Genomic DNA, 16,164 nt, shown 5'->3' with positions numbered 1-16,164 from the left:
AACCACTTGCCAACCACTGTGATTCACTTGTGTCAAGTTAGTTTTTCTTCCCTACTGTTTATTCAGTTGTTTCCAGTTCTGGAAATATGTCATCAAAGAGTCTTGCTACACTCATCTTTCTACCAGTAGTAAACTTGTTTGTAATGATTTATTTTGTGTGTCCTTATCATTGTACATTAAGTATGTAAATACTGGAATGCTTCTAATTCTCATCTCTTTGTCTTTCCTTCTTCCCCTTTATCTTCACTTTAAAAAAAATTGTTTTCTTGTGCTTGTCCTGGGATTTGAACTCAGGGCCTGGAATCCATCCCTGAACCTTTCTGTGCCCAAGGCTTGAGCTCCACCAATTGAGCCACAGCTCCACTTCTGGCTTTTTCTTTTTCTGTGGCACTAAGGAATCAAACCCAGGGCTTCATACATGCTAGGGCAAACACTCTACCACTTAGCCACATCCCTAGCCTGAAATTTCTTTTCATTATTTTTAAGTAGTTGTACAAAGGAGCTGTCATTCGACAGAGCAGTTTTACGACTACACTGTATCTTCATATCACCCCTTTCAACATTCTCACTCATTTTCTCTTTTTATATAATAGCAGTTTAAATTTTTAGTGGGTTTTACCCAATGCCTCCAGCTGATTTGTCTGTTCTCATGACATCAGTATGGGATGCTTCAAAACTAAATTCTAAATTCTAGCCAAGTAGCAGTTAGGAAAATAACATCAAGTAGGTTTTGCTCCACGTACAGAATCAACTTAACCAACAGCTGATGAATAACTTTCCATTAAGATCTAATCATGCCGCCAGATACTGGTGGCTTGGGCCTGTAATCTTATCTCCAATTAACCACCAAAAATCCGGAAATGGTGCTGTGGCTCAAGTGGTAGAGTGATAGCCTTGAGCTGAAGAGCTCAGGGACAGCTCCCAGGCCAAGAGTTCAAGCCCCACAAATGACAAAAAAAAAAAATCTACCATGCAATTTAAACATGCTGACAAATATAACTTTGAAGCATATCACTGATAGTTGCCCAAGCAATGTAGTTTATGAAATAATAAATTGTAATGATACACAATTTATAATCACAAATACTTTCTTAAACAGACCATAAGATTAATGAAAGTCTAAACTAGCTTGTACAAATGGACCCAAATGTTTCAAATTAAGCAGCAAAAACAAAGCCTCTGCTTGGGCATCGATGACTTCTATGCTTGCAGTCCTAGCTATTCAAGAGGCTGAGATCTGAGGATTACAGTTCTAAGCCAGCCCAGGCAGGAAAACTGGTGAAACTCATCTCAATTATCTACCTGAGAAGCTGAAAGTGGACCTGTGGCTCAAATGGTAGATACTAGCATTGAACAAAAAAGCTCAGGGATTGAACCTGGGTCCTCATGCATGCTAGGTAAGCATTCTACCACTAGGCTAAACTCTTGGCACTGCATGCATAGAAAAAAGCCAGAAACGGTGCTGTGGCTCAAGTGGTAGAGTTCCAGCCTTGAGAAAGCCCAAGGACAGTGCTTAGACCCTGAGTTCAAGGTCCAGGACTGGCAAAAAAAAAAAAAAAAAAGCTCAGAGATAAGATAACACGAGTTCATGACCCCAGACAGGTAGGTCCACACACACGCACACACATACATACATGCGTGCATGTGCACGCACTCATACACATATATTAAGATATTTTATATAGTATATATAACATATATCAATTATATATCACATACTACAGGACATATATTACAAATTTTATATATAACAGAAAGCACGTCATCTAAATACACTCTACTGCAAATAATATGCTAAGGTGATTTTTTAAAAATCAATTTGAATTTATTTTATATTACTTTTTTATTTAATTTTGTGCTAGCACTGGGGCTTGAACTCAGGGTTTCAAACCTTTGCTTGGCCTTTTTGTTCAAGGTTAATGCTCTATTATTTGAGCCACACTTTTGCTTCTGGCTTTTTGCTGGTTAACTGGAGATATGAGTCTCTAATTTGTCTTCCCTGGCTAGCTTTAAACTGGGATCTTCAGGTCTCAGCTTCCTAAGTAGCTAGGATTACAGGTATTAGCACCCTGCACCCAATTGAGTTCAAATGTAAGGTTTTAATTCTGTAAGCTACTTTACATATTCTTAGAAAGACAATCACAGGGACAGGTCAAGTCCCCCACAGAATCTTGACAGTGCTTAGCTTCACTCACTTGGCAGATGATACAATCACTGCATCTTCATCCGAGTTGAGGATTTTTGTAAGGTGACTTGCAACTGAGTCTTCATAAATTGTCATCTGAAAAAGAGAACAAAACCTAGGCTGCATCATTTTTGCAGGTTATCACACAACTCAGGAGTTCTTGCTTCAGAAACAGACGGTTCATGATACATGTGACACAGAGAAATGCTGATAAATGAAAAAGGAGCTGTGCTGGAGCTACGTTCAAACATCCATTTTCACATCTCAGCCTCCTGAGGAGCTATGATCACCAGCAGGAGCCACCTACATCGCTCTGCATTAATTATTTTTTTGGGGGGGGGCAGTCCTGGGCTTGAGCTCAGGCCCTGAGCACTGTCCTTGGACTTTCTCAAGGCTAGAGCTCTACCACTTGAGCCTCAGCATCAGTTCTGGCTTTTTTCTATGTATGTGGTACCCAGGAATCAATCCCGGGCCTTTGTGCATGCTAGGCAAGCACTCTACCTCTAGGCCAAACTCCCAGCCCCTCTGCATTAATTTTTTAAAGGGATCTGAAAGTACTGATTCTAAGACTTTCGGTGTTTCAGAAAGGAAAATTTAACATTAGTATAATTTAAATTACAGGGAACAGAGTTTATCCATTTATCTTATCCTCTTAAACTTATCTAAGGCATATCACACAGTGGATAAAAGGAAATACTGATATACCAATGATCTATTTAGGTATTTTTGATTAACTTAATTGGGCTAATTTTGACATATGTTTATAAATCAAAGCAAATCAACCAAGTTTACAGAACTGTACAATTTATTTCCCCAAAGAATTCTCTGCAAAACTGTGAAGGGCTGTGTTGTACAACTACTTAAAGATAAAAATAAATACAAATACAGACAGATGCAGAAAAAAAAAAAACCAAAACAGTAGACCCCCTCTACTGAGGCATGGCTCAGACAGTAGAGTGCCCAGCCTAGCAAGTGCAAGGTATAGCCCAAAAAGTAAAATAAAATGAAATAATTTTAATGCTACCAACCAGTCTTAGTTATGAACACAAATATATAATCGTATAAGTGAGTGTATCTCATTTTTTTTGCCAGTCCTGGAGCTTGAACTCAGGGCCTGAGTACTGTTCTTGGGCTTTCTCAAGGCCAGAGCTCTACCACTTGAGTCACAACACCATTTCCAGATTTTTCTATGCATGTGGTACTGAGGAAACGAACCTGGGACTTTCGTGTGTGCCAGGCAAGCACTCTAGCACTAGCCAAACTCCTGGCCCTTAAATGTATCTCTTAAATATTGAAAATTTCAAATGTCACTTTATTCTTTCTGTCTCTATATATACTATCAATAAATATATATATATGACCTAAATCATATATATGACCTAAGTTTTATATATATGTATATAACTTCTATTTGACTCAAACTTTAAAACTTCATTTAAAGAGAACATCTTCCTGATATGCTAAAATATGCACAAGATTTAAATAACCTCATATTCAGCAACACATACCAAATGTTGGCTTCATATGCACTCTAAGCCACAAGCTCCAAATCTTTCAGTTTTAAATGCAGGGCTCTGATTCCTTTCTGCTTCACTCAGACAGCTTTCCATTGCCTTTCTCACCAATTAGTTTATTTGCGAAGACACAACTGACGGCTGGACACTGTAGTGGATGCCTATGAGCTCAACTACTTGGGGACCATAAATAGGAAGGTAATGGTCCAAAGCTGACCTAAGCCAAAATGACACCTACCTGAAAAAATAACCAACACAAAAATGGGCTGGGGGTGTGATTTGCAAGCTCTGAGTTGAAGCCCCACTACTATAAAAATAGATTTAATTGAAGACTCAATTAATATCCTATGTAGCTTATCTCCCTCAAAGGCAGATTATGAAAAAGCAAAAAGATTACTTGACAGCAAGAAAGGATAGGAACTTCAAAGTTATACATAATACTGTATTAGATCCCAAATCCATTTTATTAATCTGCTGATTTAAACATCAAAAACAAGCCGGGTGTTGGTGGCTCACGCCTGTAATCCTAGCTACTCAGAAGGCTGAGATCTGAGGATCATGGCTCAAAGCCAGTCCAGGCACTAAAGCCCAGGGGACTCTTATCTCCAATTAACAACCAGAAAACCAGAAGTGGCACCATGGCTCAAGGAGTAGAGTGGTAGCCTTGAGCTGAAGAGCTCAAAGACAGTGCCCAGGCCCAGAGTTCAAGACCCACAACCCACAAAAATAAATAAATAAATAAATGGCATCTTGTTTCCATCCTCTATGACCTTATGTACGTAGGTTTTTGAGCTATTGTAATCCTCTACTAGGAAGAGTTCTAGATGTGTACTAATTATTACAAATGAGGAGCTTTATCTTATGATTGTTGTTCTTAATGTACTGTGGTATCTCTTTTCTTTTTTTTTTTTTGCCCTTGTGTGTTGGGGGCCGAGTAACTCCATGTCTAATAACTTTCTGCTGAGACTAGGCAAGGCTCAAGAGGCAGGGCACAAGACTTGATTACCATTGTTTACAAATGTGTTATTGTTTATCACTCTCTGCTGGGACCTAGAGTGAGGGTGTATTAGCTGGAGGGACTTCCTAAGGAGGGGGTTTTTTTGGAGAGAGAGATTTTCCTGCCTTGATCAAGCTGCATGGCTTTTCTGTTTATGCTCCTGGGAGTGAAGGCTGAGTGTGGGAGGACAGTGGGCCCTCTCCTCCCATGGGTAGTCCTGGTCAGGGCATGTTTTCCCCATCCTTCCTACTAGTCAAGAGGGACCGGGGACAAAGGACCCCGGCACTTATGGTTAATCTCATGTGGTTACTGTGTCTGACTTTGTTACCTAGTATATTGTACATATGTTTATTTATGAGAAATAGGGAAGGGAAGGGGGGAAACAAGATGATTGTCACTTCTTAACTTACTGCCCAGTCTGTCCCTTAGCAGTGATGAAAGTTTAATTGTAATCAGAGCTGACATTATTCATTGTGCACCAGACAATCAAATTATGCATTGTTAAATATTTTTACTCCTTTCATTGTCCAGTTTTACCTCCAAGGAGACTGAGGCAACAGCAGCTGAGTGTTTTGCCAATGCCCTATACCCGAAGAAGTGCAACAAGCTGAAATGTTGTCGCTTGCTTTTCAGGTACTTCAGAGGTCAAAAAGTCCACAGGGGGTGTCCAGCCTTAATCAGCAGCAAGAACATTCACTTGATCTATTATCTTGAACTATTCGACTCTTTGTTATAAAAGTACTTTTTTTTTTTTGAAATACCAGTTTCATTCAAAGCCCATCACACTAAAAAAAAAGAGTAGCAATTTCCTTCAGGTACTCATAATTATACTCCATCTTCATGTGATTACACAGAAATGAGAGAAGTAAATTGCCTCTATTTTATACGTTAGGAAATTGACATTTCTGAAGTATCATTAAATAGAGTCTTTTTTTTTCTTCTTCCTTTTGTGGTCCTAGGGCTTGAACTCAGGGCCTGGGCACTGTCCTTGACCTTCTAAGGCTCAAGGCTAGTGCTCTACAACTTGGACTATAGAGCCTGCTTCTTGTAGATAAGATCCTAACCTTATCCCCCACCTCTTGTTCCTCTCTCCCAGCACTCCCCTACCTCCCAATCCTGGTCCTCCTTCAGGCTGTTTGGAAGCAAAGCCAGGAGAGATCAGCAGCCCTATTGATCTAGCCAGCCTCTGTCTGGCCCTTCCAGCTTTTTCTAAGTAGTTTATTGTTGGTAAACGTTTTTTTTCTGCCAGGGCTGGCTCAGAACCATAATTCTTCCATCTCAGCTCCTTGAGTAGCTAATATTACAGGCATGAGCCACCAGTGCCCAGCTTGTCTTTTTTCTTTTGGAGAAGAAAATTACCAACCTTTTCAAAAAATACTACAGAGAAAAGATTTTTTTTCTATAAAAACATGACTGATGGTCATAACCAGATGGGATAATAATGTAAGTAAAAAATGCTGGAAATGAAGCAGGAAATGCCTTAATCTTCAATAACAATTGTCCTGGAATAGTAGGACTCTGATTCTTCTTTTTTTCATACCTTTAAAAAATTTATATCAGAGGGAATAAATAGAAAAAAGAACAATTAAGATTGGTGAGGTAAAGAGGAAAAGGGAGAAAACAAAAGGGAATGATAAGGGATGATGGAAGGAAAGCAGAGAGTTCTAGAACTGTGAAGGAAGCAAAATGAGAACTATGGCCTCCCTCACCTCAAGTCCTACAAAGAAACCACTTGAAACAGCTCTGGAAGAAGAATCTAGTTTTTGTTGTTGTTGTTGTTTTGCCAGTTCTGGGCTTAAGCTCAGGGCCTGAGCACTGTCCTTGGACTTTCTCAAGGCTAGAGCTCTACCACTTGAGCCTCAGCACCATTTCCGGCTTTTTTCTATGTATGTGGTACTGAGGAATCGAACCTGGGTCTTTGTGCATGCTAGACAAGCACTCAGCCCAAGAATCTAGTTTGTTTTTATTTTTTTTTATTTTATTTTACTTTTTTTAAAAAACCCAAAGACATTTCTATCTCTATCTCTAGAGACAAAGATAGTAATATATTTAGTAAACTGGTAATATTAAAAAACAGAAAATTTTGCACACATCTACGACTCTCCTAACTGAGGACTACAATAGCTCAAAACCTAGGTATATAAGTCCATATAGGATGAGACTAAATGAAAGGATCTCTAGGATATGGAAACAAGAGCTGTATCTTGTATGATTGTTGTTCTTAATGCACTATGCTATTTCTCTTCTTTTTTTTTGCCCTTTGGTTAATCCCATATTGTTACAGTATCTGACTTTGTTACCTGGTATATTATATATACATTTATTTGTTTATTCAAAATAGGAAAGGGAAGGAGGGAAAAGAAGATGATTGGGAGGGGGTGGGAGGAGGGAAATGGGGACAAAAACCATGAGAAGGGGTATCAATGTGTGAGAACTAATGCACCTACTACCTGGTGAATGTAACTGTAGCCCCCCCTATGCATTATCCTGACAATAAAAAATAAAAAAAATTATATCAGAACAAGGTTTTAAGTACAATGAGTTTTCTAAGTAACAGTTCTAAATCTCCAGTGACTACTCTTTGCCTCAGTTTTGACAAGATCATAATTTTCTTTATAGCAAATGTTCCAACTTCAAAATAAACTTGAATATTTCTGAAGGAAAATATAAGCTATTATAGATCAAATGGCCAGAGAATGGACCTGTGGCATTTTGGCTTTGCTGTAAATCAATCCTGCTTTTAAGATTTAATAAAACATCTAAGACTGCAGCCATCTGTGGCCTGTAGCGGTAGTAGAAGGAAGTGAGCTGCCTTTCTTTGTTTTTTTCTGGATCTACAGGCTTAGCTTTGTCCTGTTGACCCCTGAAAGGAGCAGGCAAGTGAGTGGGGCAGAGGTGATGTGGAGTGTGGTACATTTGGAGATTGCTTAAGGGAACTGGGATGACAGTAATAGGTGTTCACAGCCAGGTAGGAGATGGGTAAAAGCTAACAGGAGCTATCACCAGCTGGACTGCCCTGGAGCTTTATTGGTAAACAGAAAACAGGCAGAGAGTCAAGCAGGGAACTTGCATGCCAGGTAACTTAAACACAACTACTGTGTGAATAAATCCTCACAACACTGCAGCTTCACTCTACAGTGGAAGTGAGGAGGCTAATGAGTGACAGAGATGTGGTTCACTTGACACCACCAGTGTAGGTGGTAGCCAGAGGCTATTCTAGATCTTTAGGAGTCTTTACTCCAGGCACATACTAGTGGTTATCAATGATAGCATATTCCCACCAAATTAAAATAAAACACATTACAATCATGAGTAGGTAGGTCACCTCATCCCTCATAACATGATAGCTACCCCTATTTTTCAAAGGATAAACAGGTAAAGGATTGATCTTACATAAAATTCTTCAGGTGCTTCTGGAGGTAAAGAAGCCTTTGGTGGCAATTTGAGCTCATATGTCATTATACTCCACCTGAGGGGAGAAAATACTTTAGTATAACTTTACACACACACACACACACACACACACACACACACACTCACACTCCTTCCATTCATCCATCCATTGATCAGATATATGCTGAACGTTTAAAAGTGACAGATATATACACAGATTGTTTCTGGACTACAGTTTTGTTGTATTTTAAAAAAAAGATATGAAAACTTGGTAATCTCATAAAACACTGGTTCATTTTATGACTTTACCAATTCTTCAATGAGTGGAGATTTTACCATTTCTCCTAACATTTAAAGACCACACTCTCAACAAAATGCTCATGAATACCACATATCTCTCAATCTTCACTAGGTAAAAGAAGAATTCTGGTTTTTCTTAACTTCTGTTCTACCTTCAAAATAATGTTCAATGCTACTAACCAGATTATAAATTATTAAAATCTCCAATCCAAAGTCTAAAATAGTATCCATACTAGATTAAATATTTTTCTACAGGATAAAAGAATTTCCTAAAGGAAAAAAATAAGCTATCATAGATCAACTAGAAAGAGGAGTCACCACCTATATACTAACTACTCTTGCCAAAGCAGCTCAAACATTTAGACATGAATTGAAAATTTCTTAATTTGGGGCCGGGAGTTTGGCCTAGTGGTTAAAGTGCTTGCCTAGCATGCATGAAGACCCGGGTTCGATTCCTCGGTACCACATACATAGAAAAAAGCCGGAAGTGGTGCTGAGGCTCAAGTGGTAGAACTCTAGCCTTGAGAAAGTCCAAGGACAGTGCTCAGGCCCTGAGCTCAAGCCCAGGACTGGCAAAAAAAAAAAGAAAAGAAAATTGCTTAATTTAAGAATGAATATGAGTACAATATTTAGGGGGAGGAATAGAACCAGAAATAATATGTCAAGGAAATTTATTTCCCTTTGCTAAATGTATTAGCTTCAAAACAAATAATTTCAACTCAAATTTGGTGTTAAAGAAAAGCAGAAGCCAGGCTCAGTGGCTCATGCCTGTAATCCTAGTTTCTCAGGAGGCTAAGATCTGAGGATCATAGTTCAAAGCCAGCTCAGGCACTGAAGACCATGAGACTCTTATCTCCAATAAAAACAGGAAGTGGGGCTGTGGTTCTAGGGTTAGGGTAGTAGCCTTGAGTTGAAGAGCTCAGGGACAGCGCCTAGGCCCAAAATTCAAGCCCCATGATAAAAAAAGCAAGCAAGCAAGCAAGCAAGCAAGCAAGCAAGCAAGCAAGGAAGGAAGGAAGGAAGGAAGGAAGGAAGGAAGGAAGGAAGGAAGGAAGGAAGGAAGGAAGGAAGGAAGGAAGGAAGGGAGAGAGGGAGGAAGGAAGGAAATGAGGAAGGAAGGAAGAGAGGAGGAAAGAAGGGAAGAGAGGAGGAAAGACAGAAAGAAGGAAAGAGAATGAAAAAGGAAAGCATTTAAACCTGGGTGTGGTGGCCCACACCTGTAATCCTAGCTACTCAGGAGGCTGAGATCTGAGGCTCAAGGTTCAAAGCCAGGTTCAGAGCCTGCCCAGGCACTAAAGAACATGAGACTCTTATTTCCAATTAACCACTAGAAAATGGGAAGTGGGGCTGTGGCTCAAAGGGTAGGGCAATAGCCTTGAGCTGAAGAGCTCCGGGACAATTCCCAGACCCACAGGTAGGGCAGTAGCTTTGAGCTAAAGAGCTCATGGACAGTGGTCAGGCCCAAGAGTTCAAGCCCCATGATCCACAATAAAAAGAAAAAGAAAAAAGAAAAGCAGTCAACTCAGGATAATCCCTTCTATCTCATAATGATGTTCAAAACTGGAAAGAACTGTTAAGTCAGGACAAAAAAAGAGAAAAATATAATACTCAACAGAGTATTATAAAAGCAGGACTATAACATTGAACTCAAAGGCAAATTCAGTATTCAAACAGAGCTCCTATACCATTCAAATGAACTGAATTCCAAATTCCCAAAACTTTTCCAATAGACATGCACTGTTTCTTAAAATATGTAAAAGTGCAGGTATTATTCAAATCTTGATGTGAAAATATTGTAAAGACATTTGTATTTGAGCATCAAAAGTCATCCATCTTTGTTCATCCTTCCTTCCCCCCATCCACCCATCCATCTATCATGTAACAGACAAATCTTGAATGTTTCTTGAGCATCCAGTAAGCAAGCTGAGCAAGTTTGAGACCCTGAGTTCAATGCATACCTACATACACATACAAACACACCCAAACACAAAAGCAAAGAAGGCTTTAGTAAAGAAGCACTAGTTTATCAAGTAATCAAAATAGCTGAACTTGCAAATATACAAATACAGAAAACCAGAACTGCAGATATAAAATTCTCATTCATAGCAGGGTATGGTAGTGCATAGCTGTAATCTTAATTCTAGGGAGAATGATCCTAACGCTTGGAGGATGATAGTTCAGGCCAGCCTGTTCAAAACAATAAGAAGTTGTACGTGGTAGTGTGTACCTGTCACCCCAGCTACATAGAAGGCATAAATATGAGGGTCACAGCCCAGACATAATGTAAGGCTACTAGAAAAATAGGAAAAGCAAAAAGAGAAGCTCAGAGGTTATCAGTCTCCTGCTTAGCAAGAGGCAAGGCCCTGAGTTGAAATCCCAGTATCTCCAAAACAGGCAAGATCCTTAGAGTTGGATATACTCTTCTAGTCAAAAGAGAGTTTAAACAATGAAAGGAAACTGACCCTTACTCTGACTTTCATGCTACAGCTTTCTACCCAGCATAAAACAGATGGAACTGAAGAAGCTGGGGAAGGAGTCAGCTAGCAGAGGGTACATCTGTGCTAGGCATAGAATCACAAACCAGAAGCTGGTAATTCTCAGAGATTACAACTTGAAGGGCAAAGAGTGCATTGCTGAGGAAAGATCTCTAGAACTGGAGTCTTGAATTCAGGTTTAGACACCAGTTATAGCACTATGTAGCTAGGATCTTCATCATGTCAAAACCTCCTAAGGCCTTTCTAACCAGGAAAATTAAAATGACAATAGTTTTTTTCCTCTCAGTGCTGTGATGACTGAATAAAATTATTAGAAGTGTCAGCCTGACATCTAACATTATTTGTTCTTTTCTCATAGTCTATAAAAGCCTTAATCTAAGATCCTGATAATAATGCTTTTCTGAGGCATGCCAGTGTTTCTAAAAATCAAATAAATCAAAACGTAGAATATTATTAGAGTGATCTCCCTTGCTGTTTTTCCCCTGTGGTACTAGGGTAACCATTTTAAGTTTGTTTGTTGTTTGTGCCAGTACTAGGGCTTGAATTCAGTGTACAGATTCTTTCCCTTGGCTTTTCACTCAAGGACACTACCACTTAAACCACAGCTCCATTTATAGATTTTTGCTGGCTAATTGGAGATAAAAGTCTCAAAGGCTTTCCAGCCCAGGTTGACTTCTGTAATCCTCAGACTTCAGCCTCTTGAATAGCTATGACGGTAAGCTTGAGTCACCAATGCCTGACTGGTTTTATTGTTGTTGTTGCTGTTGGAACAGCAGATAAAACACAGGAACAACTATTCTTGTTTCTAATAAAAGTCCTATGGTTTTGAATCTGCTTTGGGCTTTTTTGTTGTTGTTTTGTTTTGTTTTTTCTTGTGTTTTCTACGTGCCTGTTGGTAGGAAGGAATTTACCACTTGGATAAGTGACTTTGTATAACATGCAGGCTAACTAAGCACATGCCCAGGATACAGGAAACATCTAGAACCATTTCCTAGGATGCAGCTGGAGTGGTCTTTAAATTTAACAAAGAAAGCATTTAAAATATTTTGCTTTTTTGATAAGCAAAGAATTGGACAGCTGTCTGGGAAATTACCTCCTAGCTCTTTTGTAAACAATGATGATATTTGTTTCTCACCAATTTTTATTCCCCTCAGCTTCCTTAAGATAAAACTTGATTAAAAGCTGTATATATTTAAGGTCTGTAACCTGGTGTTTTAAATATAAACACTGTGAAATAATCATTATATCAGCTGATTAACTTGTCCATCACTTCACATGGTTATCTTTTTACATTTTATAAACTTCCAGGCTTTTTTAAGGATTAGACACTGGATCTAGCTCCAACAGCAGGTTATAAACCATTAGACAGCCAAACTAGTGTCTCTCTTATTCAATTTTGGATAAATATAGGCACAATTCTACTGGCCAGCTTTAAAAAAAAACTTCTGTCAGCAAAAGGAATCAAGTATTACATTACCTTGTGACAGATAAGATTATAATTAATTAGATTACAGCTCATCTTAGAGTAATTACATTTTAAATTGGTGCCTCCCAGATGAAATTCTGTTATTTTCGGGAAGAGTTTCACAGATGGTTAATCCTATCAAAGTTGTTTTGATTCATGCAAGCTCAAGGCTATAATGATATTTTGACATTTGTCTCCTCTGCAAGGGAAGGGTGGGTGAGGTAATTACTGCTTATTGAGTCCTGTTGTTTAAAACTCCTGCTCTGAACCCCTTCCTCACAACCATCAGCTTACAAACATTTAGATTTGTTTTATAAATGGGCAGATAACAGACAAAAATCAGCTAGGCAGGGCACATTGTATCATCCCAGCTACTTGGAAGCTGAAGATTAGAATTCAAAGTTCAGGTCCAGCCAGGCAAAGTTAGTGAGATCTCCATCTCAAAAACTAAATAGAAGGTGTTAAGAGGAGACAAGGGTTATTTGATTTGTTGAGTAGGTAGTCAATCTCTTTGGAAAACTGAAATGAATAAAGAGACTGACTGGTTTAAAAAAACAAGCAAACAAACAGAAGATAACAGGGACTATTTCGAATGGTGAAGCAGTTGTTCAAGTAAATGCAAGACCCTGGGTTCAATCCGCAGCATTGAAAAAATTAGAGAAAGAAATGTGATCTAGGCTAGCATAAATAGTGAGTTCCTTCATTTACAGCTCTCCTTTTAATTTCCTGTCCCTATGAAAAGATTCTTGTATCCTTTGAAAATATCTAACTCTTCTTTGGCTGAATTCTTTTATTTAAAGAATTTATTAACATTGATTTTTACATCATATTTCAAATGACGTGTTTGACAAGTATTCAGGAAGGGAATCTCTATATACAATCACTGAAATTTTAGAACATAATTAAAATTAGGCTGAGGGTTTGTATGTCATAGATGCATATTAATCTATGTAATAAAATATTACATTGGCTAAATTCTTAATTTCAGTCATGGGAATTGAACACTGGACCTGGGCGTTGTCCCTAAGCTTTTTAGCTCAAGGCTACCGCCCTACTCCTTGAGCCACATCACCACTTCCAGATTTCTGGTTGTTAATTGAAAATAAGAGTCTCAGGTCATTAGTGTCCAGGCTGGTCCTCAGATCTCAGCCTCCTAAGTAGCTAGGAGCCATTGTGCCCAGGTTTTGAATATTCATTCTTAATTTAAATAATTAGGAAGAGATGATCTAACCAATCTGTACATTTTCACAGAACTCTACTTCTTATATTCACTGTAAGTCCCCCAAAATGAATTATTTTCATTCTTACTTGAACAGCAATTAAAAATTAACATCAACACAGTCATCTATCTTTAAAATAATGTAGCCATGGGAATTGATTTTCAGGGTTTTTGTTTGTTTGTTTTTCTTTACAATTCTTTCAAAAGCATCTTTATCAAGTGTGTCTACCCCCTGGCAGCTATGTCTTGAGCTCAAGACTCAAATAGTGGACCAAGTAAGGAAATGTCTGTCTTCATGAAACGGGTAACATGATTTTGGAAGAGAATTCTCTTTTACCTGTCCAACATTTTGGTACTGGCTCGTTCTAGCTTCTCTAGTATTTGAGGAAGCTGAGTGTCATCGTCGTAAGAACCTCCCCAGCCAAGGACACGAGCAAGGTCGTTGCCAGTACCCAATGGCAACACCCCAAGCTGACACTATAAGAGAGCACAACAGTGAGGCTTTTACATTAGCCGAGACACATCGATGGTTCTATGCCTCTCCAACAAGTGTGTTAGTTTGCATTCACATCAACCAGCAGAACAAAAAGATTAGCACTTGCCTGTTTATTTAGGTTGAGCTTATCGATTTCTGACAGTACCCAACCTACACTTCCATCTCCTCCACAAACCAGAATCCGGAAATTGTCAAATTTCTGAAATAATCTTAAACTGAAAGTAAAAAATACTTCATCTTAGTATATTGTAAAAGTATCTTGATGATTTTGTATTCATTGGAATCCCATGTTCAGATAAAATATGTGAACTTTTCTATATGTTGTATACTTCAAAAATGAGTATGTTTAAAAAAAAGCTTTCAAATTGTTAAGAAGCATAAGAAAGTAAAGAATAAGTGGAGATAGAGATAAAATTAGAAGGAAAGGGGGGAGAAAAATGAGAAAACTAAAAACAAGGCAGAACTAGGAAAGAAAAAGAAAGGGTAAATAATGTGAGAGACAACAGTGATGCCTTTTCTCTTTTCATTACAAGGATATTCCATTGTCTCTCAAGAATTACAGATCTGGGGAGAAATTTAGGGTGGGATGTTATGTGATTGAGGCAGTTTTTAATTTTTCTAATTTTTTTTGCTGGTCCTGAGGCTTGACCTCAGGGCCTCAGTGATGCTAGTGCTCTACCACTTGAGCCACAGGTTCATTTCTGGGTTTTTGCGGGCTAATTACAGGTAAGAGTCTTATAAACTTCCCTGTGTGGGCTGGTTTTCAACCACAATCCTCAGACCTTAGCCTTCTGAATAGCTAGAATTATAGGTATGACCCACCAGTGCTTAGCTCTTCATTTCAATATCTAACATATTCTACTTCTTGAATGTTTTGTGGAAAATATGAAAAGTATCCTCAGAAAGCATCTTGAGAAATTTCAGCTGGAGATATTCAAAGTCTTATAAAATGAATGGCTCCCTCACTAAGGGCCATTCAGAAAAAAACATAGTAATATACCAAAGGTGTATGAAGTTCTCAAGGCATATTTCGCTTCAAAATGCTACTTAACTAATTTTTTTTCAGATTTAGAGTTGTATGACATCCTAGAAAGCTAAAAAATACAGCAAACAAAAGTTTTTCATTGTCATTTATGTGATCAGAGTCTGAAATCCTTCAGGAATTGTCCTTATGAACCATGGTAGTGCTGTATATATAAATTAATGTTAGCCTTCTAGATAAGTAATTTTCTAATGTTGTTTTGTATTTTACCTCTATGCAAACTGATCTTTCTGGAGCTAAACAGATTATTATCATTGTGTGGTATAACATATATTCTACAACATTTTTAAGAAAATTTTGGAATTTGGACAATTCAGTAAGGAATTTAGAATGACTATAAGGAAGTTTTATAACTAGCTTTTAAAAGTACCTTAAAATTGACAAGCAGAGCTGAGTACAAGTTGGCTCATACTTGTAATCCTAGCTACTCAGTAGGCTGAGACCTGAGTGAAGATCACAGTCAAAGCCAGCCTGGGCAGGAAAGGCCATGAGACTCTTATCTCCAATAAACTACTCAGAAAAAGCTAGAAGTGGCGCTGTGGCTCAAGTGGTAGAGTGTTAGCCTTGGGTATAAAGAGGCTCAGGAACAGAGCCCAGACCCTGTGTTCAAGTCCCAGGTCCAACAGGAAAAAAAAATATGAGAAGAAATTGGCAAGCAGAGCTTCAAACAGAAAGGAAAGGGAAGGTCAATGTTGATCTGTCCAGAGGATTTGGAATTTCATAAGCTGCAAAGCCAAACGTGTATGTGAGGCCCTGGATCCCAACCCCCAAAACTATACAAGTAATTTAAGAAAAAGAAAAGAAAAAGGCAGCTTTATTTCATGCCTAGTGCTACATGTTATTTAAATAATAGCAATAATGGAATTACCCTAAGTGAGGACCTCCATTCATTAAATCAAACACCTGAGCCGGGTTTAGCAACTGTTTAAAACGACGAAGGAACTTTACTCCCTGGTTATCTCCACTCTTAGAATTGACAAAAACCAACAGAGGACTAACACAGAAGGAAAAGGTGGCTCTACAGAAACCTGGGAAAGAACACAACACAAGGTCAGTGT

At 38.5% G+C, this 16,164-nt stretch overlaps 1 protein-coding gene across 3 annotated transcripts in view; it reads right to left on the bottom strand.

Moving 5' to 3' along the window:
- Window positions 1-16,164, bottom strand: part of Dgkh (diacylglycerol kinase eta) — a 149,707-nt gene that overhangs the window by 41,678 nt on the left and 91,865 nt on the right. For all 3 annotated transcript variants that reach the window (XM_090342081.1, XM_090342082.1, XM_090342083.1), the window contains exons 9-13: window positions 15,975-16,134; window positions 14,171-14,279; window positions 13,906-14,045; window positions 8,090-8,165; window positions 2,196-2,281 (exon numbers count right to left, since the gene is read on the bottom strand). In XM_090342081.1, coding sequence (XP_090198207.1) covers window positions 2,196-2,281; window positions 8,090-8,165; window positions 13,906-14,045; window positions 14,171-14,279; window positions 15,975-16,134 — 571 coding nt within the window. The remainder of the gene's footprint in view (window positions 1-2,195; window positions 2,282-8,089; window positions 8,166-13,905; window positions 14,046-14,170; window positions 14,280-15,974; window positions 16,135-16,164) is intronic.

This window comes from Megascapheus bottae, chromosome 11 (assembly GCF_031878675.1).
Source record: "Megascapheus bottae isolate mThoBot1 chromosome 11, mThoBot2.hap1, whole genome shotgun sequence".
Lineage (NCBI taxonomy): Eukaryota > Metazoa > Chordata > Mammalia > Rodentia > Geomyidae > Megascapheus > Megascapheus bottae.
This window is presented reverse-complemented; position numbering and strand designations above follow the sequence as displayed.